This window comes from Serinus canaria, chromosome 1 (assembly GCF_022539315.1).
Source record: "Serinus canaria isolate serCan28SL12 chromosome 1, serCan2020, whole genome shotgun sequence".
Classification (NCBI taxonomy): Eukaryota; Metazoa; Chordata; class Aves; order Passeriformes; family Fringillidae; genus Serinus; species Serinus canaria.
In genome coordinates this window covers 101,324,642-101,351,606 of record NC_066313.1, presented here as the reverse complement: position 1 = coordinate 101,351,606, position 26,965 = coordinate 101,324,642, and the positions used below count along the sequence as shown (strand labels likewise).

At 41.1% G+C, this 26,965-nt stretch overlaps 1 protein-coding gene across 3 annotated transcripts in view; it reads right to left on the bottom strand.

Annotated features, from left to right (window-relative positions):
- PDK3 (pyruvate dehydrogenase kinase 3) overlaps nucleotides 1-13,812 on the bottom strand; it is a 51,376-nt gene extending 37,564 nt beyond the window's left edge. For all 3 annotated transcript variants that reach the window (XM_030234271.2, XM_050979615.1, XM_050979603.1), the window contains exon 1: nucleotides 13,589-13,812. In XM_030234271.2, coding sequence (XP_030090131.1) covers nucleotides 13,589-13,694 — 106 coding nt within the window. In that variant the 5' untranslated portion in view covers nucleotides 13,695-13,812. The remainder of the gene's footprint in view (nucleotides 1-13,588) is intronic.
- Between the last annotated feature and the right edge of the window lie 13,153 nt (nucleotides 13,813-26,965).

Genomic DNA, 26,965 nt, shown 5'->3' with positions numbered 1-26,965 from the left:
TCTCCATCAAAAATGAATCATGCCATTTATTCAATTAGACAGGTATGAGAGGGAGAAAAATGCCTAAGAAAAACATAGCAATAAAACATGACCCAGAACCTTTGAGGTAGCACAGGTCACAAAAGCGGAATTGAATGTATTAGCATTTCTGAATGTAATGCCACCAGAAGGGAAAAGATTCCAAGTGGAATGTTTTGGGGTTACACATAGATGTTATCACTGGTGAACCTTCCATTCAAAGGAAACTCAGGAAGTGGAGTTCTACTCTCAGTTTTCTCTATTACTCTATTTCTCCTCTCTGGGTTCAACTCTTCTCTAACATTTACTCCTCTCTTCTGTTTCTCACGTTTACCTTTTACTCCACAGCGCTGAGAAATGGAAAACAGACAACTCTTGCAAAGCTCCACTTAGACAAAACTTTTGTTCGGGTTTCTGCAACAAGAAGCATGAACAATGCAGAGGCTTTTCACACACATGCAGCAGGCCCTGATCCAATTCTGGCAAATTCTACCAACTGCCAGAGCAATACTGTACTGTCCAAGATTCACATTACAAAAGGATTAGTTCCATACCGAAGGCCCTACACAAATCTCCATTTTGCTGCAGTAGAGGGCAGATTTGCAGAACGTGACCACGAACCCTGGTTCCAAAGCTCTCAGTTCAGCTGCCAGATTCCCACATTCATGAATACCCATTTGAGAACAGACTCCAGCCACAGTCCTTCACAATGATGGTCAAAGTCACCTAGTTCAAAAACTTAATACAATTGCCACATCCCCAGGCTGCCACTGGACTGCCAAGGTCACATCATAAAAGCATCAGTAGTTTCTGAATATTAACTCATCTGTCAGAGGACGCAGGAAAAGAAGTAACAAAATGCTCTTTTCAGTCTTAGCACTGCAGGCAGAGGTCTAGTTCTCTCCATTAACTATGTGCTGAACAGCAGAGACACGCTGTACAACCTTAAGACTCAAAAGCAAAGTCCCACCTTTTGTATACCAGAGACAAGGGACTCCATCCAGAATCCATAAAAACAAGATCAGAAACTACTACAGTTGCTTTTACATAGGGCAAAATAAAGAAAGAAAGCCAGGAACACAGGAGTGATCAGCCATATCTACTCTCTTCTCTTAAGCTTCCAGAATATTTAATAGCTCCTGTATAGGCAAACAAAACACAGTGAAGGAGAAGGATAAATCTTCAAAAGAATATGCAAAAAGATTAGTGCATCACAGGGGACTGAGCAAAAGCTAAAACTAATAACTTGCTGCTGAAGGTAGGAAAACAGAACTTAAGAAGAATAGTTGAATTTCAGTGATTACACACCATTTCAGGAACATGGGCTATTTATTAAAAGACAAACAAGCTATGCTTGCACAGTCCCAAAAAATGTGGCAAAGCAAAACCCAGCAAAACAAGCCTGAGTTTAAAATCATTCCTATGCCCCAATGGAAACTATTGTATTTTCAGCATACTCTCTAGATATTTATCTCACCAAGCACTAAAAATACATAAAGTATACAGGGTTTGTTTGCTTGGTACCAGACAGGGCTTTGTAAAACCCAATGAAGATGATGAAGCAAGTAGAAAAGGAACACAGACTATAACAGCAGATGTTGACTCTCGTTGGCCCTCACTCCCCACCACAGACTGCATCTAAGAGATCTGTATTTTGAAACTGGACCTACCACACTGTGCTACAGATTAGCAACCACAGCCTGCACAGCTGTTCCCTCTCAGGTAGTCTGCAGACAGAGGATCTGAAATTTAAGGATCCAAACCACACTACCTCAGGTATTCAGACTCTTTTTAGATACCTCAGGATTAAGCTTTGGCCCAAGTTCCATTACTGCTAATACTACTTCCACCAAGCCTTGCAATTGTTTCATGCAAGTGTCCTGCTGGAAACCAGAGAAATTCCAAAGTTTCAAAAATGAAGCTTGAAGAATTAAAACAAAAAATATTTTTTAGATGTAACTGAACAATAATAAACATATTACTTTTATAAAGTCAATTAAGTTCTGTCAAACAACTACTGCCAGCAAACCAGCCTGAAGCCAGAGGAACTGAAGTATGCAAGTAATCTTTGCCAAATACTTGTTTCTCTTCTTCAGCCCAACTCCCAAGACTAGTTAGGCCTTTTCAGCCTTGGGGAAAGCACACCAACAGGGGCGCTTGAGTCTTCTCAATCTACATGGTTTATGTTCACAGATGAGAACTCAGTTATTACCACTGTATGGCCATTGATCTGCACTCTGTGCCATTTCACTGCTAAGTGCAATACAAACTAGGAGGCTCATATGTTATTCAGCTTTCCAGTTAAATTTTCCAACAGTCACATGACACAGCATATGGATTAAACAAGGACTGAAGCACTGAAACAGTTGAGCTTAATAAACAATTTCCAATTTATGCAATTCATGTACCACATTCAAGAATTCTTTGACTGGCATGGCAACTGCAATGCTCACTTTCTGCTCCTAAGGAAAATTTCAGTACAGCATTTGCTCAAGAGAATATACTAGCCTATATCCTGTTGTCTGAATGACCAAGTGCCATTCATACTCAAGGTCTAGACTTTTGAACTTAAAAAATAAATACAACTACTCTTGAATTTGTATACAGAAAAAATACTTATCTCAACTTATTTCCACAACCCTTAAGAGTGAGCTGGTTTATCTCTCATGTGTATTAATTACTATGCCCATGTTAAGGAATACCACTGGCATCAAGAAAAAGTCAGTTCATGTTTTCATATAAACACACAAAGAAAAAATGACAGCTAGCTGTCTTTAGCACAGCAGGACAGCTCAACATGGAGTGAATCATATTAACTACACACTAATTTAATAATAAATAATAATAACAACAATATATAACTTGTCAACTCCAGTAAGTCTGTTTCAAGTAAATGGTGCTCTGTATGAAACTGACTGTGCTGGAAAGCAGCTTAACTTACTGCTGATCTGAAACAGATCAACAGAAGGAATTAACAGATGCACAATGCTCTGCAATCATTAATTTTAACTCCAACAGCCGCAGCCTTCCTGTCACAGAAAAGACCCAAGTGAAGATACATCTGTCCCTTTCAAGAGGAATGGATCATCAGATGAGCACTTGTCAAAGCTGTAAACCAGCCCTGTGTACTGTTAAACAGAACAACCCAAATTAAAAGTGAAAATTTTAAAAATAGGCTTCCCTGATCTAAAACTAATGTTTAGCTGCTTACCACTCAGTTCTAACAAAATAACTTTTGGAGTATTTTAATGCATTTGCCTAGAGACAACACAACAATCAAAAGTATCTATAAATGCGGAGGCACTCAACCAGTTACACACAGGCTGTACTATTTTTAGACATATGGACCTAAGGCTGTGTTTCCTTTGAGCAATTTGGAAGTAGGCTGAAAGTCAGGTGAATCATTTCAGCAGCAAAGCTCTGTCTCGCTAGGATCACAGGCACACCTCACAAATAATGACAGGCAAAGAGCCAAAATGTTCTCAGGAGAAAACATGGCCCTGATCAGGTCCTTGATCTTAGAACGACCTGTGCAACCCAGACTCCTTCCCTAGGAAGGCACAAGGGGCTTCCAAACCAGACAAACAGAACCAAAACACCGTGGCCCTGCTGGCTGTATCAGCTCCTCTTCAGCAGCACTCCAGAGATCTGAGCAGAGACAGCTGCTCAGAGAAGCACAGATGTGCACAGCAGCCCTGGCCTCCCCTGCCAGGGGGCTCTGGCTTTCAAACAGGAGACCCTGGATGAAACACATCTTGTGTTTTGCTCTGGTGAGATGCAAAATTTTAAAACTAATTTAAAGCTTTTTTTTTTTAGATGTAGAATGATGCTTAAAGCACCAAGCCAAAGAAACCTTATTCCCCCTTTTGATGCTCTGATCAGCTTCTGTTACCACAAACTGACCACAAAGACTGAGTTGTGCTTCTTGGCTCTTATAATCACCTTTTCCTCCCATAAGAGGTAAAAATGTATACCACAATGAAGATTATAATTAGATGTTCCAAATGTTTAACACTCTCCCTAAGCTCTCACAACTTTGACAACTTCCTTCCTACCCTTTATGAAAAACTTCCATAATTCTCTCTAACCATTCCAGAAAAATACAAATCCCTGCTTTATCCTCTAGTCCCTGACAACCTGCCAAAGAAAAAGCTATTCCAAATCTCTGGCATAAATAAAATTAATGTTTATGAGCAAAGACTCACACAGTTAAAACCAATTACATAAAAATACTGCCAATACCACATGCTCCAGTTTCCCTTCCATCTCACTGAGGTGAAATGTATTAGACTGTTAAACATCTTGTTTCAAAACACTTTTGATCATTAAAAAAACACATTATAAAAAAGGTTAAAGGATTCTTCTATATCACTGCTAGTTATCAGTTTGAAGATATTTTTGCAGTCTATAAAAATCTTTCAGAAAAGCAAAAACAAGGCATAAACCAAAGAAGTAGCAGTTGAAATGTAAATTATTTTTAGCAAAAAAAATTGGCCTTTCTCTCTATTCAGTCTTAAACCTAATTCTGAAAAACACCAATTATTTGCACAAGCCTACTATTTTAATTAATTAAGTCTGTGAAAATATTTATAATACTGTGTCACTTTTTTACATTGACTACAAACTAACAGAAAATAATTTAAACAGAACAAAAAAAAGTGGGAGAATGTCACATCTTACATAGAAAGGTTTAAAAGGAAACAAGGGCCAATAAAATAGCCTCTTGCAAAACACAAAGCAGCAGAAAAATGAGAACTATACTTCAAGAGTCACAGTTCAGTGCTCTAATTCATCCTTTCAACCTCATATTTCCAAAAAGAAAAATTACATTTAACTGACTCCAGAAAAACACAAAAACCCAAACATTTTTAAAGGATTAGTAGCAAGCTGTAAAATATTTCAGCAGTTTTGAGAAACAAGTGGCTTTTAAAAAAGGCCATTATATTAAGCATAACTGGCAACAGAAAAGCTGTTCTGATATAGTAACTGTGGAACTAGATAAAACAATTCCTAAATCTAGGCCTAATTTTATGATAGATTATGCTGATTTGAGTTAAGGGGGACTGGAGACGTACCATTCACTCTTCACAACACAGTCCTGTGAATATCAAGGACTGCTAGTGCAACGTAGAGTATTTATGCGATGTTCTCCACCAACACCTGTGTGAGCTGGCTGCTGCAGTTTTCCTCTCAGTGCCCAGAAGGGGCTGTTTGTGCTACGGCTGAACAGCAGCTGCACAGCTTCTGAAGGGTTTCTCTCTCTCCTGCACTCACTCCCTACCCCAGCAAACACGCTTAGGGGTGGGTAACAGGCTGGATGGGGACAGAGCCAGGAGAGCTGACCTGAGCAGGACAAAGGGATGTTCCATATGACATGATGCCATGCCCAGCAATAACAAACCAGTTGGCTTTGTACCCCAGTCACACAGTGACTGGCTGGGCACAGCTCTCCTTCTGGGGGGGGTGAGTGACTGCCTGTGCATCACTTGTTTGTCTTCCTCTTTGCTTTACTTCTTAAACTATCTTGTTCTCAACCCATAAGTTTTCTCATTTTTGCCCCCCCTTTTCTGTCCCCATGCCAGTGCAGGTGGAAGGAGGGAAGCAAGCGCTTGGGTAGGTGCTCAGCTGTTGGATGGGGTCAATCCACCGTGACACTGAACATCTGATATAACAACCTCACCTTGCAGTTATTCCATTACTTTGTACATTGAGTTTGTTTTGTTTGGTTTTAATTAAGAATGTCACACGGGATTGTGCCAAACTTCATAAAAAAACAGCACCAATGGCTACTGCACCAATTGCTACTGCCTTATCATACACCAAATTAACTTGGAAATTAGACCAGGCCAACACAATCTATTGTCTCTTTACTACCTCACTATCTCTTGGTGCTTATCTATGTATTACATCATTATTAGCTCCATCTCTTTTTCATCTACTTCAGACAACCTGATTTAACTCTAATGTCGTCCTCTTCCTTTTCTCTGGAAGACAAGCACTGTATTTTCCCACTTCCAAAGCCCTGGGGCCATCACCATTCATTATTTCCATGGAGCCCATAAGCACGAGATGTGCTGCACCAGGCCACACACAATTTCAGAAGGAAGTGTTCAGCTAATCACAATACACAGAACTGATTTACTTCCACTGGAACCCACTAAGCCAAGAGGATCTAGACATATTTCAGTTTATCTAAAATTTGGGTCAGGGGAGAGATGTGATTTCCTTTATGCTTCTGGATACAATTCTTCTTTTTCTGAAGACCAAAGCAAAGATTAATGCAACAGTCTTTATCATTATGTACTTACTTTCTTCAAGTAAATGTTTCACTTCAGCATTCTCCCCAATTACTATAATTTAATCTCAACATCTTTTTATCTGCTTTTCTACCCCATGACTTTTCACCTTGGCTGTTATTTGTACTGCAGCCCAAGACAGGATGTCCTTGCTTCCAGCTTTCATAGGTTTTTTTAATCAACAGTATTTCTAGAAATCGTAACACTGCTCTGCTGTTTTCCTATCCTTGGTCTGCATCAGAATTGCTCTTTCTCAAACTGACATCTTATACTCCTCCTTATGTCTTAGGAGAGACCCTATCAGCCTTTTTTCTTGGCTTGTAGAAGTTACGCTATTTTTAAATCACTGGCTATCAGTTCTTCAATTCTAGAGAAGGAATGCTACCAAATTCATGTTCATTTCAATCAAAATTTAATTGCAGATTTTCAAGTGCCTCCTTATTAGTTTAAATCCACTCTAAAGAAGGCATTTCAACAATTTCTATCAGTTGCTAGAAGAAAAACATGTCCCAAACATTCTTAGATCTTCAAGAGCTACAAATCCTATCTTTTTGTCCCTCTAGAAAGAAGCTTCCCAAGCTCTCAATTTCTGTCAAGCAGCATTCACCCGCTGCTTCTGCTACTTGCTAAAAAGAAATAAACAAACCCACCGGCATTGTTTATTGCTTCTTACAGATGGGGAGTTTTTGTCTTCTCTCTTTCACCCAAGGCATTCAGCTGTGTGCTTACACGCCACACCATCTTCAGGGAATACAAAAAAGCTCAAGGATGCAGACACATCCACGTGCAGGAAAAGATCATTCCCTTCCCAGCATCCCAAGGCAGTGGATTGCACAGCTCCTCTGATCAGTCCATAGCCAAACAGAACCCAGACTGAGAAATTTTCTGCTGCTATGGGAAACAAACATCAAGCAATTCCATCAGCTGAAGGATGCTCACTTGTAGACTACTAGCCTGTGCTTACAAGCAAGAGTGGCCAGCCAAACCAGGCACTGAAGGCAGAATTTCCAATGCTTAGGCTCTATTTCCAATGCTTAGGCTCTATGAGGAAGAAAAAATAATCTTGGTGATCCAGTTTGATCATCTACAGCAATTTATGGAATTTGTGCTATACCTATACGAAAATACTGAATTTAGAATATATGAAGTCTCAATTACTCACAGAAATTAAGTACTCCTTTATTGAATAAACAGCCTCTAAAAGTGACTGACAGATAATTCTGTAGATCAAATGCATCATAATCTAGTATTACAGCAGTCCCACACACAAATATCTCTATCATAGCACAGTTCAATAGTAACTGCTGAACAAAGTTACCTAACCACAATGACTCTTCCAGACCTTCCAACCAATCAATACTAGGCCTTATAAAACCCCTCAATATTATACATAGTATTGGAGCATCACTGCCTGCCAGCAACTGGCAGTTGTAAATAGGAACAGGTTATAAATAACAGTTGCATCAAAAAAGGCTTCCAGCTTACTTACTGTGCTACAGCCCATTCAAAGGAAACCCTTTTTAATGGTCTGAAATATAAACTTCATCCATGCCCAGATCTAGGGAATGAAAGATTGGACATGGAAAAGTGGAAACCACAAAAGATTTCAAGAACAAAAGCAGGCAGACAATCCAGCTTGCACATCCAGCTGTCACTGCTAGCCTTTCAAGGTAAAAACTAAACAGCAGTAAAACAATTTTATTTCAGTGTTCCACAAAACTCCTAAAGGGAATTCTGTTTAAAGTTGTAAAAGACATAATTGAAGAACAATACTGAAAATTCTGGAAAAGCCACTAAAATTAATTCCATGGTGTTTTCCTAAGGCTGCAAATAGTTCATTTAATGTATTTATCTTTACAAAATCAAGAAAGATAACTCCATCACAATGTACATATACCACACAGTGCAAATAGTCTAGGCATCAGAGGATCCCAACCCACCAACAAAAGCTCTAATGAAACTGCTGGATGGAAGCTGAAGCCAGTCAGATGAAAATAAAAGACAGTAATGTCTGGCTAGCATTCACCTTCCTGATCCCACGCAGTGGCCAGCATACCAATGGTTAACATTCGTGCTAAGAGGACATTTTTGTTTTGAAGATGCATTTAAATCAAGTCTAAGGTTTTAAGAACAATGCACAGAGAGCAGCAGAAAAAGCACAGCTGCAACCAATAAATAGCAGGTAATTATTTAATATCTTTTAGTCTTAAACTTTTCAAGTGCTATAGATGCACAGTCTCTCCACTAATGTTCTATTAAAAAAACCAAAAAAACCAAGAGAAATCTTCCAGTATCTTTTTATGTAGAAAAATCTTCCAACAGCCATATTCTATAAGAAGATTAATAATCATATTTGGAGACATGAGGCAGGTTTTGATCTCTACTTTCCTACTGCTACACACTGTTCAAATTTTATCTGCCAGCTACCTCTCCAGTGGCAGGCTTTCAGCTCAGATCCCTGCTACTACCAAGAAGGCAACATGAGGCATAAACACTCTTTCAAAACCCCAATCTAATATTGCTCGTACAAATGGCAGCAACCAACAGCAATGCTGATATCTGATTTGCTCTTTATGTCATTCTGGAAGAGGCCTATGTGTTTCCTCAAGACATGCAAATTTAGTAGGTATGACATAAACAAAACAATTCCATACCAAAAATTGTATTTGAGAAATGAGAAGGATCTATTGATCATGTCTTCCTCTAGTATGCCCCAGGGCACAACAGTTCCATGCACTCATTGTGATTATCTGCTGCAGGCTCAGCTGTTCTCAGTACAGTAAAATTACCAAATTACAACCTTTGTGATATTTTTCAATGCCACTAACTGCAGCAGCCACCACAAATATTTTGATTATAACCTGCAAAATCAGGATCTCCCAAGTCACATTCCACCATAAGAATTCACTGTGATTCACTATCTTCTGCCTTCTGCACAAGCACAGCTTTTTTATTCTAACTCATTAGTGGTACGTGAGCACTAATATATGCCATGTTCAAAGAGCTAACAAAACAACAAGTTTAACCCCTTAGGTACACAATTCATCCAATGCATTTTGTTTGAAACGTGAAACAAAAAGGGACAGACTATAGTTAGGCCAGAATACGACTGGCCAAGACAGCTTCAGTAGTAAACAAGCCCCAAAAGCAGATGGTTCATATTTCTGACAAAACCCACCTCAGACTCAGGTTTCAGACACTTGGTCAGCTGAGCAGCAGCAATGAGAGGATTACAAGAGAACAGTATCTTGGTACACATTCCCAACACAGCCCTAACACAGCTCCAAATGACTCTTTCAAGCATGATATCAAAGGATTACACCATTTATACTTCACTCATCTCTTCGTTTGTGCTTAATTATATGTAACCTCGGCAGTACAACCATTCATTTGACAAAACATGTGTCAGTAACTCTACTGACAACTGAGTGCCCCGACATGACGGAGCAGCTGTGTGGTTCCTGCCAGCTGGGGCAGGGTTCAGCACTCGTGCAGCTCTCCCAGGCTGGCTCACGCCAAGGACAGGCTGCAGGGCAGGCACCAGCAGCTCATGTCTCTGACTGGCTTTTTTAAATGCTAAGGCACTCCTAAAAAAGCAACTCTACTTTCCTCAAACAGACAGGTTATTACTTCCCCAGGCACGGGACTGACCAACTGGTTACCCATGTGTGTGGTTGCTGATTAAGTATTGGGTATTTTGGATTAACCTGTCACTGTCTAAGGCCCACATTACATGCTGAAGCAAGGCTAAATTGAAATGCTCCATCAATATGAATTTCCAGAATGGGCATTTTTTTTCCCTCAAGCAGTCTAGCCCCCAAAACGTACAAAGATCCTGGGCCTGAACGTTAGATGAAATCTCCATTTACAAGTTCATTTCAGAAAAGATACTTCAGTAATTTATTAAGTCTGGGTCATTAAGGTATGCCTGCACTTGGAAATCTACCAAAAAACAACTTCCAGAGGAACTACCAAAGTTTGGAAGTACACAGCTGAATCAAATTGGTAGATTTTGTATTTTTTTTTCCAGAGCAGAATAATTATGGAGGCCTGGATAAACCTGGAGTGACATGCTAGCATTAAACAAGGTCAAAATTTGTTTATATTGAAACACATTTACAGAAGGTCATTCTTTTGCAAAGGAATGAAATTGTACAAGAACCTTGGGAAATGCACTTTGTAATAAAACAAACTGCCTGAACAGAATTCAGGAGTGTGCAAACACAAAGTGTACACACAGAAAGAAAGAAAAATTCTGCACAGAGTGAATGCTCAGACTTTGTGTCACAGAGGTCCCAAGCCCACGGCACAGTAACCTCTGACACACTCACAGCAGCTGCAAGCTCAACAGAACACGGACACTAACAGGACTCAGCTACAAAAACCAAGCAAGTGTCACTGCCTTAACTACTGCCTTCTGGTTTGCTTCACAGGCTTTTAGTACTAGCAAGCTATTTTAAACAAACTGTCTGTTACAGTGGTTTAAATGGCTGAATTAAGCAGAGAAAGTTTTAAAATAAATGTCATTAATTTATATCACTGGAAAGAAAGAGACTCTACAGCCTCACTATGCACACAACTGTGTTCCATACAACTCACACTGCTAGTCAGTAATTTAAAAAAGCCCAAGCTGTACCACAATATATATTGCCACCAATTAGCTTTGAAGAGACTCTTCAGCTCACAAGTAATACAAGTTTCTCTTCCCCAGCTCACCAGAATTTTACGAATTTCTAAGTCAACTTAGTCTAAACCAACACAACCAATATTAAAAAAGACAGAAAGAACACACTGTAGTTTCACCATTGTCAGAAACTGAGTCAAAAAACGTTCTTCACACAAATCCGAATCACAGTAAGTGAAAATTCCATATAAGAAATTTGCATCAGACAGTAAAATCAGGCAGCCAGGAGAAGGTTATTCACACATTTCCTTTGGGCTTATTCTTTTTTAACATCTGTTGAAAATTTTTTGTAAAACTAGCACTACATTCACATAGCTCAATTAAAAAGACCATTTCTTTTGAAATGAAACACTAAACAGCCTCTATAAGCTGACCACAAAACAGTGTCTTCTTCCTACCAAAAATTCTTACAAATGAACAAACACAACTGAACTGCACCTTGAGTATTGTGCTCCTTATGCCTGGCATATTTTCTCTCTTGAATACTCGTGTCCTGCAACACCGGTGAATTCTTTTTTGGCTAACTCAGATATAAATAACACAGCTCCCTGACATGGTACATATTGTCCAGGCCTTCCATGCCTCAAGTGGGAAAACCTTTGCACTATCACTTACATTTTGATGTCAATTTTTCCTGTAGGCCTATGAAGACTCTAGCTGAACTTGAAATCACCCAAAGCTGCAAACATTTAGGATCATGTAAGTTAAATAACTACATTGGGTTCCATTTATTTGCTTAAACTGCTGTAATTTTCCTACTTGAGTTTTCCCAAATAAATACAGGCACTAAAGAGTAAGTGGAGATGTTAAGTGGCCCATAAAACTTATTAAGATCAAGGTGATAGGTTTAGCAAGGTTGATACAACATAAACCTACTAATTTTAGAAACTCCTGGCGACCTTTCAAGACAAAACCATAGACCTTTTTCTCTTCAGAGGTTTTAAGTGTCAGTGACTAGATAGTTTCCCATCAGTCTTAAGACATGAAGACCCTTAAACACATGCCACACACAGAGAAGATTCCAATGACACATCCAGTGACAACTGGAGCACGTCTAAAGAATAAGGCTGGCCAGGCTGTAACGTCCTGTTCTCATTCTGATCATTTCCAGTAACAGAAGCCAGACTTGAAATTGTAAAATAAAACTACTTCTTCTGAAGAATCACAAGACCATAAAGTAATACAGGCACCACAATGTCAAAACAAATGCAGCATTATGAAAAGGCTGCCACAGAAGAGATGTCCAAAGGCAAACAGTAATGCAGGGCAACACAGAACTGTAGAAATCCTTACCAAAAAGCAAAGTTTTGTCCAAACATCCATGGCATTAAAGCAAATCCTGAAATCTTTAGACCTCTTTAGTCACAACTGAAAAGGCTCACAAACACCAATACTTCCCCAGCAACAATTCACAAACCCAACTTTCAAACAGGCTAAGGTGACACAATGTGTTTAGTGCCAGGGCTAAAATAAAGATGTTCTAAGCTTTAGGCCATTGTTCTTTCCAGTATAGAAAAACACAGCGTAAAAAGCACCAATTCTAGAGAAGAAGCCCAGCAGCACAGGAAGGGGTGGGGAAGATGAAAGAAACAAATCAGGTGGGTGAAGACCAGAGAAAGCACAGCTTCTAGTCAGGTTCTCCTTTAAGTGGAGACAAGGGGTTTTCGATTTTTTTTAATGGTACAAAATCCTGTTTCACTGAGACGATATATCAAGCCCATTACTGGCTTTCTGTACTTACAGCATTCTTTCACTAATACCATTACTATAATTGTGCAATTGTATTCACTTTTAATCACTTTCTGGCTGAACACTAGCTTATTTTTGTCCTTTTGTACCCTTACTGTAAGAGTGTAATGAAGAAACACTCTGTTAAGCTTCACGATGTTAAACGCGGCCTTTACATTGACTCTGCCAGCAATATTTATATGATAAAATCTCAACAACTTTCGTGTCAGAAAGCAAGAGTCAAATAACCTCCGATACAGATATGGGTTTATCGCTATCTAGATGTTTTTTTAACATCATGTTTTTTAACAACAACACTCCTGGATTTCATTCCAGGGTTTCTGAAAAGAAAAATGCTATTTATCATCAGCAACATCTCCTGAAGTGCTCCTGTTTACACGTACAGGTCTCCTATACAAATGCGGTTAAGAATTCATGCCCGAGCTTTAAGTAAGCTGATCTCAGCACGGCAGATTCCAATTTTCACGCTCAAGACCATTAACTTACTCTCTCTTTCACTCGCTAAGCCCACGAAACGTCAGGTCAGGAGCCCTTATTTTGATGCCCATCCCAATGGCACCAGTGTCAGGGGAATAAGGCTGACGGAGGGGCAAGCCCGCCTCTCCCGGCCCTGGGCGAGGCGAGCAGCGGCTGTTTGCCGGCCACCGGCTGCCGACACCGCGCCCGGGCCCCGGGGATGTCAGCGCGGGGCCTGCGGGGCCGCCGGGCAGGGACCCGGCCGCGCTCCCGACGGGGGCCGAGGAGCCGCGGCCGAGGAGCGGGCCCTGCGCGCCGGCCGGTGCTCCCCGGGAGAGCCGCAGCGACCCCCACACCTCCCCCAGCCCGCGGCCCCGGCACTCACCGAAGTCGAGGAACTGCTTGATGGAGAGGGGCGAGGGGGAGAAGCGCGAGTAGTACTCGATCTGCTTGGGGATGGGGTTCTTGAGCAGCGCCCCGCACAGCCGCATGGCGCGGCCCGCCCGGCTCCGCTGCGCTCCCGCCGGCGGCGGCTCCTGCCCGGGAGCGGCCGCTCCGCGCTGCTCGTCGCGCTCCGCGGCCCGGCCCGGCCCGGCGGGAGGGGCGAGCGCTGAGCCCGCTCCGCGCACGCGCACGTCGGCGCGCGGGGGACGGGGCGGGGCCGGCGCGTGAGAGGAGCGGGAGCGGAGCGGGGCTTGTGTGGGGAGCGCGGGGTGGGTCAGGCCGGCGTTGGAGTCACAGTCGCTCCCCTCAGCCGAAACGGCCCTCGGAGTCACAGTCGCTGCCCTCAACCGAAATGCCCCTTCTTGTCACAGCCACTGCCCTCAGTTCAAATGGCCCTCAGAGTCACAGTCACTGCCCTCAGTCAGATTGTAGAAGACCCCTGGGACCATCGAGTCCAGTCTGTGACCGAACACCACCGTGTCAGCCCCACCATGGCGCTGAGCGGAACGTCCAGTCTTTCCTTAAGCGCCTCCAAGGACTGTGACTCCAGCACCACGTTGTCCACAAAAATTGGATTCATGACCTGCCATGTGAAAGGCCAATAAAAATACTCGAGAGAGAGATATTATTTTGTTTCAGGGTTGGGCAAGCTTGAGTGCTCAGTTTTATTCTATGAATCAAACACACCAACTGTCAAGACTTTTTACTAATTATAGATTTTGACAAACGAATTAGTGGTCATTGGCTACAAGTTACATAGCTCTCTTATTAGTGTTCTTCTATTGGTTGCTGATTCTCTTGCCTGCCATGTAATTAGACCTCTCCTCTGGTACAGTGGGCTAGCTGGGTCGGTGGGCAGTGAGTCAGTGGTCCCAATGTCCCCTGCCAGATTTACCTCTTACCCAGCTGGAGCTGACTCAGCACAATTGCTGAGTTAGCTTTATTAATTTCTTCTTCATCTTGGGACTTCTGCCAGATGTCCTTGTGCTTTCTTTATGTCCACTATCAGTGGACATCCTTCTCCCCAAGTTTTGTTAACCTCCCGCTACATCCGAGATCATCACAGCGTTTCAAGCCCTAAACCTTAACAAGGCAATTCTACCAGTTGTTTTTCTAAAGTTGTTTTTCTGACAGCTGGACATCACTTAGAGCTTGCTTGCTAGCTGCTATCTGTTTCACAGATTAAATCTGCTTCTTGATTAAGCTTGAACATATACAAAGATCAAACATCAAAGAACATCCTTTCTTGAGCAAATTTAGTATATTCTTCATTTTGCAACACCTTGGCAGTCCACTCTTTTATCTAATCACCCTTTCTGTGAAGAAATTCCTCCTGATGTCCAGCCTCACCCTCCCCTGGCAGTTTCAGACTATGTCCTCATGTCCTGTTGCTGGTTGCCTGAAAAAAGAGCCCAACCCCCACCTGGATGCAGCCTCTGTTCAGGTTTCATATGGACCAGTTAATATGTCTCAGCTGGTCCATCAGAGGGTGCCTGCCCAGCTGGCTTCCAGCCAAAATACAGCCCTCAGGTATCCAGTGAGTTGTACAGCTGATGTGAGGTGGGCAGAACAAAGTTCACTGCGTGTGACAATAGTTGAAATTTTCTGAAAAAGTACCATTTTCATCTGGGAAAGCATCTGAATACAATTAGGATTAATTTTGATGACTGGAATCAAAAATGAAGCGAGGTATTGGAGAATCAAAATGTATCACTGAATGGAGTCACTGACTGGATTTTGCTATGATGTGGTTTCGGTACATTTAAGACAAATAACTGGTGACCAATTTTTTCTTTTTCTCCAGTGAATTCAATGTAAGCTTCAGCAGGTACAAGATAGTATTACTCTAATTTTATAACTGTTTTGCAAAAAAAAACAGTACTCTTCAATTACTGGAAGTCCCTCTCTATCCTTTCTGTCATGATTGTCCTTACAGAATTTGAGACTGAGAAATCCTGACCTAATGTACAAAATAACTGGAAAGCATTTTAAAATCACTTCAATTGCAGCTTATAGGAATGACTGGTTTGAAGAGGCATGTCATGTAATCAAGACTGACAAAATGAATCATCTACTGTAATTGGCAGCTTTTTTGGCAGGTGGGAAAAAGTGTTTTAAAACTTTTGTTATATACTCATCAGGATTTGATTGTGATTCATTTAGAGCATAACTCTGAAATCAGTTGTGGAATTATCTGGTAGAAAACAATATCTTTTTTTGTTAGAGACAGAACAACATTTCCCAAATTAAGATGATATTAGCAACTTCAAAGGATGATTCATTATCAACATTTAAGCAACTTGATTTTATGTATCTTTCACATTTTAAGGTAATTCTAGTGTGATTTCAGCTTCAAAAAGTAGCAAGACAACAGTTAACTACCGAGTTGTCTTTCTAAACACAAAATCATTTTTGCAATATAAAGCATCACAGCATCTTTTTTTTTTTTTTTAATTTCTTAAATCTGTATTAACCAACTCACTCAAAAAATTGGAATTGTTTTTGTCTATGGTGATACAGACTAAAACCATAATGAGGACACGCACAAAGTCACTGCAAAACAGATGTGTGCTCTTCTCATCAGACTCCCAATAGCTTCTCTCAGCTCTGGAGAAATTGTTGACATAACCAACAGATTGAATTTTCCAGAAACTGTTCAAACACACATTGCAGAGACATTCCAATCCCAGACCCACCCAGCAACTCTTCATGGCCTTATGCTTAAGACTGCAAGACTTGCTTGAGAGACCATAAAATGCACATAGGAAGGGTTATGGTTTACCAATGCAAGACAGCAGCAAGCATCCACATAAACCTAGTTCTTAAACAATCTACCTAAATAAAGAGAAGTTAGTGGCATAAACCATGCAAATACAAAATGTCACTGGGATCAGTAGGATTAAATGATAAACTGAGTTTTGCTTTTTGGACCAGTTGGATTTCTCATACCTCATACTTGCCTTCTTTATGTATTTCAGAACATATATGGTGCAGAAAAGCTTCCTGAATTCATTCTGTGAGAGCCTCCCTGCATCTTTGTTTAAATGTTAAAAAACTTCTACAAGCATACAGAAAAGAAATTATTTACCCCTAAAGAAAATTTTATTTTAATGTTGATAATGCCTAACACTGGTGAATTTCTCTGGAGTTTTTATCATCTTTCTTTTACTGAGGGTATAATTTTCATATTTTCCAGTTAGATTCAAATATAGAATAACTAGAATTAACCAAGGGGTCAAAGATGACTCACGTTCTGGCCATTTAGTAGCCAGAACAACTTAGTCACTTGTTCAGTTAGCATCTGTGAGCGTACAGGCAACTGGAAGCCTCAGCACCTGTAAGGGAATTAGGGTCTTGGTCACTTGCCAAAACCCTGCACTGAGGACACATGCCTGTGGTGTCCTGGTCTAGGGAGCACCACCCAGCCCCACTGCCCCTGGCTTGCTCCCAGGAAGCCCCAGACACATCATGGAATCAGTTTTTGTTGGGCCATCACTATGACAATGGAGATGGATAATTAAATCTGAGTAAACGCTCTTGCCTTAATATTTTTTCTTGGTTTTCTATGATGGAGTTGGTAAAAAATCAATGCTTCTAACTCACAAACCACAGAAACTTTGAGAGGGAAAAGCAGCAATATCAGGTTTTGCTGCAGAGTTAATCCCTAAAACAGAGGAACTGATGTAAAGAGTATTTGCAAAAATAAAGTTTTTTGGTGTTCCCTACCCTCAGAAATTTCAAGCACTGACTGTTGACCACTGGATTTAGTAGCAGTACTTAAAAATTGGCCTCTCCTGCTTTTGTGCTTTAGCTATGATGGGAGGGAGGGACTGTCTACCCTAATGACAGAGTGTACATGGGAGAGCCTTTGCTGTTCCTTGTATGGGACTTGTCTTTATATAATAATTCAGTGGAGCCAGGGAGATAAATAAGAGACACTTCAATGACTAATAACCAGAAAATAAAATTCTCCCAAAGTTTGAGGTTTTTCAGCCCTTAAAGTGCTAGGAGAGGGAGAGCTTAAGAGTTAAAATTAGAAATTCACTCCTACAGAAATTTGTAGCCAAACTTGGTGTGGAGATTTTAAAATATGCATTTTTGTTACATTTTCAGATCTTGTTCTTTCTGGACCTTTATATTACATGCACTTGTTTTCAGGGATCAAAGCTTTTGCATGTAGTATTTCACCCAAGTCTCATTTATTCACAGTGAAAATATCAGACCTTTAAAACACCAGAGCCATAATCGTCTTAACAAAGCTTGTTTTATTTCACTGCAGAATACATAGTAGGTCTATAAACTAGCTGCAGGGGATTCAGCATAATGAACTTCTTTGTATGGATGTCAGAGGAGGGTGAAAGTAATGCTAAACTGTAAACCAAGAAAACATGGTTATTAGTGTTTTTTAGACACATTGACTTCATGGAATTCATTAAGATTTTTAAAAAAAATTTTTACCAAAAAAATAAACCCATATTGAAGTTAATATAACCCCTATTTCTTAAAGTTCAGAAGCACTCATTGAGAATGGGGATAATACAATTGAAACATGAACAATAATAATAACCAATAACAGTTATTTGGAGAAAATTTACACAGAAAATTATACTCCTAAAGTACCTCTTACAAGATGACATAAAAATCATCACTGAACAGGAAAAATAATATAGGATGATGTTTCATACAAATTCCTGCTCTTTACAGTACTAATATTTGTCAATAACCCCACTATATTTTCCTACCTGGCATTATATGCTCTCAAGGGTAGATTCAAGTAGTGGATCAAAACCACACTGAGAACACATGGAGTGAGAAAGGGATAAGGTTCTTTACTGAAGTTTTCCTGAACTTCAAAAAGGATCTGGTTTTATTTTTAATAATTTATCACTTCCTAGTATTTGTGCCCTCCAGTGGGTAACTTTGGAAGGACTGTTACCCATAATGTTCAGAAGATTGATTGTTCTTGAATTTGGGAATGTGCATGTAGTATTATCTCTTGTTGCTAGCATAGTCTACATTTTCAGCCATTCTTGTCTATTACCCAAGAAAATAAAGGTTTTTTATCAAGTTTTTTGCCAGCAAAAGCTGGTAATCATTGCATTTTGTGTTTCTCATCCTAGTTAGTTGACCAGCAGAGTTCAGCAGTTTTTCTAAAGGAACCATCTGAAACTATCAAAGATTGCACTCAGCAAATCTAAGAGCTGTGTATTTGAAGAAAGTCTTTACTCTCTTTGCACCCAAAAATACCGCGGCTTGTCAACCAGTTCATCTGGTTCAGAGGTCTTAGGTATTTTAGAGTATGCACTCCATAATTTCTTCAATCGCAGAGTTGTCCTCTGTAGGTTGTTTAAATTAAAGCTGGTGCCCTCATGGAGCTGATGTTGGCTCTCTATCAGATGATACCATCTGTGTGTCCAGCCTTAATGGACAGACTCCCTAATAGACAAAAAAACCTGTGTAAAGAAAAACTAATAGAGTATTTTCTTTTGAAATTGTTAAGGCATGCAGAAGAGAAAATTCTTGCCACCAAGATAGCCGAGAGTAAATGCAGAGCAAAAGAATTAAGTAATGTCCTTATTTTGTCCTACCTCTGCCATAACGGAACCATTGGAACCAGTGAGGCAGAGCTATGAGTGAGTGGCACAGAACCACACCAGAACAACCCCTTCCCTATAAGACTGTGCCCTGAGCTGCACTTTCCAGAGGAACCTGTGTGCCAAGAGAGAAGTTAATAAAGAAGAATCTGAGCCCAAATACACGTTTTGTAATGAATCATCAGCCATTTTCCTCTCAAAACCCAACCAACAAAACAATATTAGGGAAGCACAAGTGCATTTTCTGATTGCCTCCTCTTCCACATCTTGGCAGCAGAAAATGGGTTGAGAAGAGCCCCTGTTCCAATAGAAGCTCTGCCCTTAGAGAACAGTGATGCATCACTTTGTTGTTCTGCATTGATCAATCTACTTTTTACCCCATTATATTTCCTTGCATCCCATGCACCAAATGCCAGTTTTATAATTCAGTGTCATATCAAGTGCTTTTCTGAAATCAATAAGCATTACATGCACTGGAACACTTTTATATAACACACAGGCAATTGCAGTGAGTTTGGGTACCACGTTTGTCTGACCTGACATGTTTTATTAACCTGCAGTTCTTACTCTTCACTGGGCTTTTTCACTCTGTAGATTTACGCATGAATTGGTGGGTATTTTAGTCTTCATTTAAGACCATGTAAAGTTTAAACAAATTATTGTAGTTTCTCCAGTTTTTCTGTTAAAAACATTTTCCTGCACTTGTCCAACCAATAAGCTTTTATTATTCCTATTTTCACATACTCATTTTATTTGGTACTGATTTCAAAATGCACAGTAAGGAAATTGAACTAGTTTACATAGCTCAAGTTTAACATCATATTTAACCTTTTTGTGACGTCCTGGATTTCAAATACATACCTCTTGCTGGCACTGCTTTTTTGCTGGATTCTGGGGTTTCTCTTCCTTGTAAACATATTTTGCAATACATATTTTGCTTGATTTTCTGTAATGGTGTGCACACTGTAGCTTGTAGGCTGGTCTAGATGAGGGCAAACACAGTGTTATGTTTGTGTACACTGACATAGCAAATGAGCCCCAAGCTAAACAGAAAACTTGTCAGAGTTATGATAACACTTTAGTTTGGGGTTAGAGAGAAGCTTTTCTGGTAGGCAATGTACAAGAGTTCTTGTATCGTGACCCTAATTTCCAGTTCCTCTTAACAAAGTGGAGTCTCATCAGTCTGCAATTGGAGTTGCTCAAATCCATGCATATAGTGGAGCTCAATACTGATGCCAAACAAGAATCTATTTTAATTTGTCTTTAAATACAGAGTCCAAGGGAGAATTAAATGAATCATATTCATGTGGCATGTCCATGCACCTGATCCTGGTAAATGTGGTAGCCTCTATTCAGGCTTCTTCAAGCAGCCTGGAAGACCTGTTGCCAACAGCTGGCGACTTCTCCAGGAGCACCATTTGGCAAAATATCCCGTGTCTCTATTCACAGCCTTCTCAAAGATGATAACTGGGAAAAACTGCAATTAACAAAATAAACAAATAAATAGTTTTTTCAACTGTTCTACTTACAAAACATAACATGCATCTTATTATGCAAATTAATGTGCAAATTATTTTGATGATCTGTGGGAAAGCATAGCACAACAGCTTCATGGGTGGGAAGAAAGCTTTTGCTCTGGTGTTTGCTTGCAGATGAGTGCTTTGAGATAACAGGAGTAATAAAATGCCCTTCTTAGGTGAAAAATGGATTCCATGCAGATTCCTGATAACCTGGAAGTTTTACTTTCTCCCTGTTGCAACATCACTCAGACCTACAAGTTTGTTGTAGGATGGATTAGCTTTGAAAGATTAGATAAGGTTATGGACGTGGATGTGGATAAGAATGGAACTACTGATGATCCAAAGTCATCTTTTCACTTCATTAAGCAACTGAATGCTAAACAAGAGGGTGTCACACTCGAATGAGCAACAACATTTGTGTGGTTCAGTGCCTTTCTTCTCAGCTGCAGCTTGGAGTGGCGTGTGATGGACACACTGAAAAGCAGAATGAAGAGCACAGATCATTCTTATTTTGAAGGTTGCTGAATGCTTGCCTTTAGAAGTCATTTCCAGTTGTGTTCAGCAGATGTTTGCCAGCTCTTAGCCACTTGATATGTACTGACTTCTGGTAGTATGATCTCACACATGCATAATGAATGGGAATTAAATACAAGGTAACTTTTCTAAGGGAGAAGAAAGGAAAAAAGTGCAGAGATTCACCTTGAGGTGCACTCATAGCTGAACCTGCATCATAGTCAAACCCAGATATCTATACCCCGTACCTCAAGGGACTCTCCTCAAAGGGACAGCTACAGCTGTTACCCATGGTGGAGCACAGGTGTCGAGGCTCACATTTCCATATAAGATAAATTGTCAAATTCGAGCTGCACTTCTCTGCAGAAACACCTTCCCCCCACACACATTCCCTGCTTGTTAATCTCATCTTTACTCCCAGATTCTCTACCCTCCTCCCCAGGGTGCAGAGGGTCAGGGAATGGGGGCTGCATTACAGTCAGTTCATTACACCTTCTCTCTGTCACTCCTTCCTCCTCACACTCATCTTCTCCAGTTTGGGGTCACTCCCACAGCAAACAATCCTCCATGAATTTCTCCAATGTGAGTCTTTCCCGTGGGCTCCAGTTCCTCACTAGCTGCTCCAGCTGTCCCTTCCACAGGGTGCAGTCCATCAGGAACAGGCTGCTCCATGTGGATCCCCCAGTAAGTCACAAATCCTGCCAGCAAACCTGCTCGTGTGCGGGTTTTGCTCTTCACAGGTCCTGCCAGGAGCCTGCTCCAGGGCCAGCTTCCCACAGGGTCACAGCCTTCTTTGGGCATCCACCTGCTCCAGCAAGGGATCCTGCAGGTGCATCTTTGCTCCACCACTGTGTTCCATGGGCTACAGGGGTATAGCTGACCTACTGTGGTCTGCAGGGGAATCTCTGCCTAGAGCATTTCCTTTCCCTCCTTCACTGACCTTGGTGTGTGTGCAGGGCTGTTTCTCTCGCTCCTTTCTCCACCGGCAGTTGCTGCTGTTCCCAGAGCAGGTTTCTTCCCCCTGTTCTTAGAAATTTACCTCAGTGACATGATCAGCATTGCTGATGGGCTCAGCCTTGGCCAACAGCAGGTCCATCCTAGAGCTCTGCTGGACATGGGGGAATCTTCTCTAGGCTCTCCCAGAAGATCACAGGAGCCCTCCCTCTACAAAATCCTCACCATGCAAACCCAATACACTGGCCATATATATGATATCACAGAGGCTTCTTTTTCTTTTAGTAAAACACAGACATTCCACTCAATCTTTATGACTTGATGTAGGTTCACATAGAGAGAAAGACAAATGTGAAGCATGTCTGTGTAAGGATGTGTGCTTGCAGTGTGTGGGGGAATGGTGCACTTAAAACATTCAGCTCAATACAGCTCTGTATTCTGCCTTGCCACACTGAACAAATTAAAGGTAGCTCCTAAGAATGGCATTCATGATATATAAAAACAGATTAATACATCTCTTGGGAAACTATTTCAAGGAAGCTAAGAAGCTGAGACAGCTCTGAGGAAGATTCTACATCCTCACCCCAGCCAAAAGTCACTCAGCTGTCTTCCTAATGCTCAGGCTTAAGAATCCAAGGGCACCCAGCAGTTAATAGCAACGGATAGGCCAGTCCTGAGTTGTCATGGTGTGCTGTCTGCAACGGCTGGTCTTTGCAACGCCAGCTAATTTTGAACATCAGGTCCAGCAAGTGGAAAGTATGGCTGATGTCTGTATCAAGCTCACAGCTTCCCACAAGCACTTCAGCTGCTGCCCAACCTCCCCCATCCCTTTCCCAGGTGTGTTTCCTTGTCCAGCTGAGGGCACAAACCCAGCCTCAGGCTGTGCCGCTTTAGGGAGCTAATCTGTAGAAACAGAAGTGGTTCGACTTCCTGCTCATTATCAAAACAATGGAGAGGAGTTACAGATCCTCTCTAGAGCTGCAAAGGAACCAGAGGGGTTGTAGAGCCACTCCTTTCAGCGTGAGACTTGTTCAGCCATGTTATAGGATCTTATCTGCTGTAAATACAGCAATGGCTCTCTGATTCTCCGTTATAGACATTGAGTTCATTGAAATCAGCTGACAGTAAAGCTGATTAAGGAATGTGACACCAGTTACTATCAAAGGACAGTCAGGGTGACTTCAACTGGAAAATGGCATGGTCTTTTCCACCAGCTACCACCTAAATTGCCTTCTCTTGAGATTACAGGTGTGTTATGAGAAATCCTTTTGGGAGACACTACATCTCAATACAATTCAGCACCAATACCAATCCTGTATGAATCAAGGTTTTCACTGAACTGCTTAGGAAACCTTTATTGCCCAGCAGAGCAATAAGACAAGTATACATCCATTTTAAAAACAATTAAAAATAAACAACCTTTTTAATCTTATGACTGTAAACACTTGTTTTACTGAGTGACTTACCTTCCCCCTACGGAGCAAAGCAGCTATGACATCGAAGAGTCAGTGATTTAGTCAGAAGGGCAAACACTGGCATTGCCAGCAGAAAGAAGAGTCTTACAGCCTTTAAAGCAGCCTGATATAACTGCTCCTCCTGCCACCTTTCCAACTGGCAGTGTACCACCACTGGATGTTAGCCACCACTCTCTGAAATTGCAGCAGGCACATCCATTTGCTGCAGAGCTCAGACTACTGTCACTTCATAAGACAGCCACTACCCCCAAAAAATAAGAGAACTAAAACCAAAGCATCATGTTATTGTCAAATACAACGATTCGTTAAAAATAATGTGAATATAATTGCAAATAAAAGCAGGCTGGGAGAGGCAGGGAACATCTTGCCAAGTGATATTTGCAGGACTTTGCTTGAGAGCAGCCCAGAGTGGTCCAGCTCTGGTGTCATTACTTACTGCAAGCTCCCTTCTTTGCTAAGGTAGGCACTTAGAACCAACTGCAATGGTTTTGCTGTGCTTTAATCATTAGTCAGAGGCAAGTACAATGCAATGAAGGAAGGCAAACATGCACTCCATCGCACAAATACAAGCAGGTATTTGAAAAGCAGGTCATGTTACCATGGCTAATTTGGGGGAATGGAGGTGGGGAAGAGGAAGGAGGGGATCTTGGAAGGCAAAAATTTACTTGCATTGGGGAATTTCAATCACAGTAGAGATTCCTGAGTTTTTACTTCACATGAGCAAAAAATGTCATAGAGTCTGCCGAAGATGGCTTGACTTGTTGCAGTAGGGGATTAGGCTGTTTGAGCTATGAGATTTTATTCACCCAGGTGCTGAAAACATTCCTGAAACTACCTCCCCAAATCTCTTCCCTTTGGCAGCACTAATTCTCCTGTGTCACTGCAGTCTAGCTTTGTCAGCAATATATTGCTACAAGCCCATCCTATTTGCAAGGAGTAAATCAGCACTGAAGGCAAACCTCTCTGGCAAGGCTGACAGTGCAGTCCTCAGAAAAAAAAGGATTTGATGAGGAAGGAGAGAGTCCAGGCTGGTTTGCCATTCACATTCTTACTTTGGAAGTGTTTTCATAACCATCAGTCCTGAAAACTGAAAGTGAGACCCAAAAGAAGAATTAGGAAGGGGGAGAGAAAACAGGTTGTTTCATTGATTGCAAGATTTGTAGATTATGGCTATTAGTAAAAATGACAGCACCTCTAGTCAGTGGGGTACAGGCTCAAAGCCTATTAATGCACTACAAGTAACATGATTTGGGGCTCTGAGAAGGGAAAAATCACAGTGTGAGATTTAAATCCTACTTTGTACTTTGAAAGCCTCTGTTTCAAGAGGGAGAAGTCCAATACGCCCCATTCACATGCTAATTCACTTGTTTCAACAAACTGGTATTCTCCTTCACCTCTTCACATTAGCATAAAATGAGAAGCTTGAATCTGCATTTTTCAAAAGACAACCAGGTTTCAAAATTTCCAAAATGCAACTATTCAGTGATGGTTCATACATGCTAAATGAGTATTGTAAATGCAATACTCATTTGCCTCCTACATCCAGAATGTAATTTCCATTTTTATTTTAATCACTAGTGATCCATTGTTCCAAGTTTCTTTAAATAAATGTCCCCCACTGCTGCCCGTAGCTTCTGCAGAAACAATTTTGAATATTTTGCAGGCAAAAATAGCAGATGTGTTGAAATTTATGCCATTCCTCTCCAAAGTAGATGGCTGATGAAATGCATATATCCAGGCCTGTGGAAATATGAGTCAGAAATAAATAGCAAATGAGATTATCCTTAAATTGATTTCTCTGCAGTACATTCTGATTAACCAGCAAATCAAAGATTTTTTTTCCCCAGCTGCTCCACACAGATCACACTCTTCAGTCGCTGCATGTGTACCTCCTGGTATGTAAGTGATTCTCTCAGTTATCAGATATGGGAGGGCTTTTCTGCTCTGCTATCCAAAAAGCTTGGCCTTCTTCCTTTGTGTCTGAACTTTCAAAAGGTAGATTCTAATATTCTCTTTGTTCTCCTCAAAAGACTCCACCACAAAATTTGTTGTTCAGATTTGTTACAGCCTGTTTCAAACCCAGCAGTCCTGCTGAAAGCATTCTGGTGCACTTGGTCCTTCTTAAGGTGTTAACAAAACTCCCAGGACACTATGTCTGAGCCAGTGGGACACTTTCTATCACTAGATTTTTTCAGCAATCAAAACCAGTGTGTTTATCTGATAGACCACCTGTGACATAGTGAGTGGTTACTTCAAGGACTCTGCTGCTGGTGACATGATGAGCTGTCCAGCCTGAGCTTCATAATGGAACCAAAATATCCAGAGCCAGTGTTCTTATCTGCCCTAATGATAATTTGTCCCTGCCCCTGAATATTAATGATCAGTATAACATCAGTCTAGGTGTCACAGCAAAGAGCAATATTATGCCTTTACCTTTGTTCTGGTAAAAATATACAGCTGACTTTCAGATGCTAAACACCAGCCCAGATGTTCAGCTGCCTGTGACCCAAGGCTTGCTTTTGCTGTAGCATGGCTGCGATGCCTTGGCTGAGTCTTGTTTAGAACATTCTTGTCCAGCTGCAAGAGTGTAGGCTAACACCACATGAAAGTAAATTCACAGGCAGAAGTGAAATTGTAAAGGCAGTAACAGTTAGCTAGGAAATACTGAGGAGGGGCAAAAGTTGCAAAACCCTCAGAAAGAAGACAGAGACTCAGCAAGCAGCATCTTGGCCAGATGAGGGATCATGATCCTCTCCAAAGAGTGATGGAAATGAAAACTCCCCTCCAACCAACAGCTGCCTACCTGCTTGGTAATACTTGTAATAATTAGCTGAAGTAGCCTGTATTTAAGAGCTTAAGTCGTAGTTGATACATCAGTACTACTTAGCAAAGTAGCCCCTTAGTTGTACCTTTGTAATCTATGTTTTAGTTGATACAAATGCTTGCTGTGTTTCTAAACCTTGCAATCTTTTAGCACAGGAGAAGGTGCCCAAGGGAAAATGACCCATTGAGGAAAGGTTGCAGGTGTGAGCTCTAGTCCTGGCTCTCTCCCCCCTCTCACTCTGCCCCTCCTCCACTCTTGCCATACAGTCACACTGCAAGGCCTAAAGTTACCAGATACCACCAACTAAAACTGAGCTGCATAACCAGCATCTCTGGATAGTGTTGGTGTCTAACAGAAGGGATTGCTGTGAAGAACTTTCTCCCATGACCAAGTGGTATCAACAGGCCTTCTCTATCCACAATTAAAGAGAGATTAAAT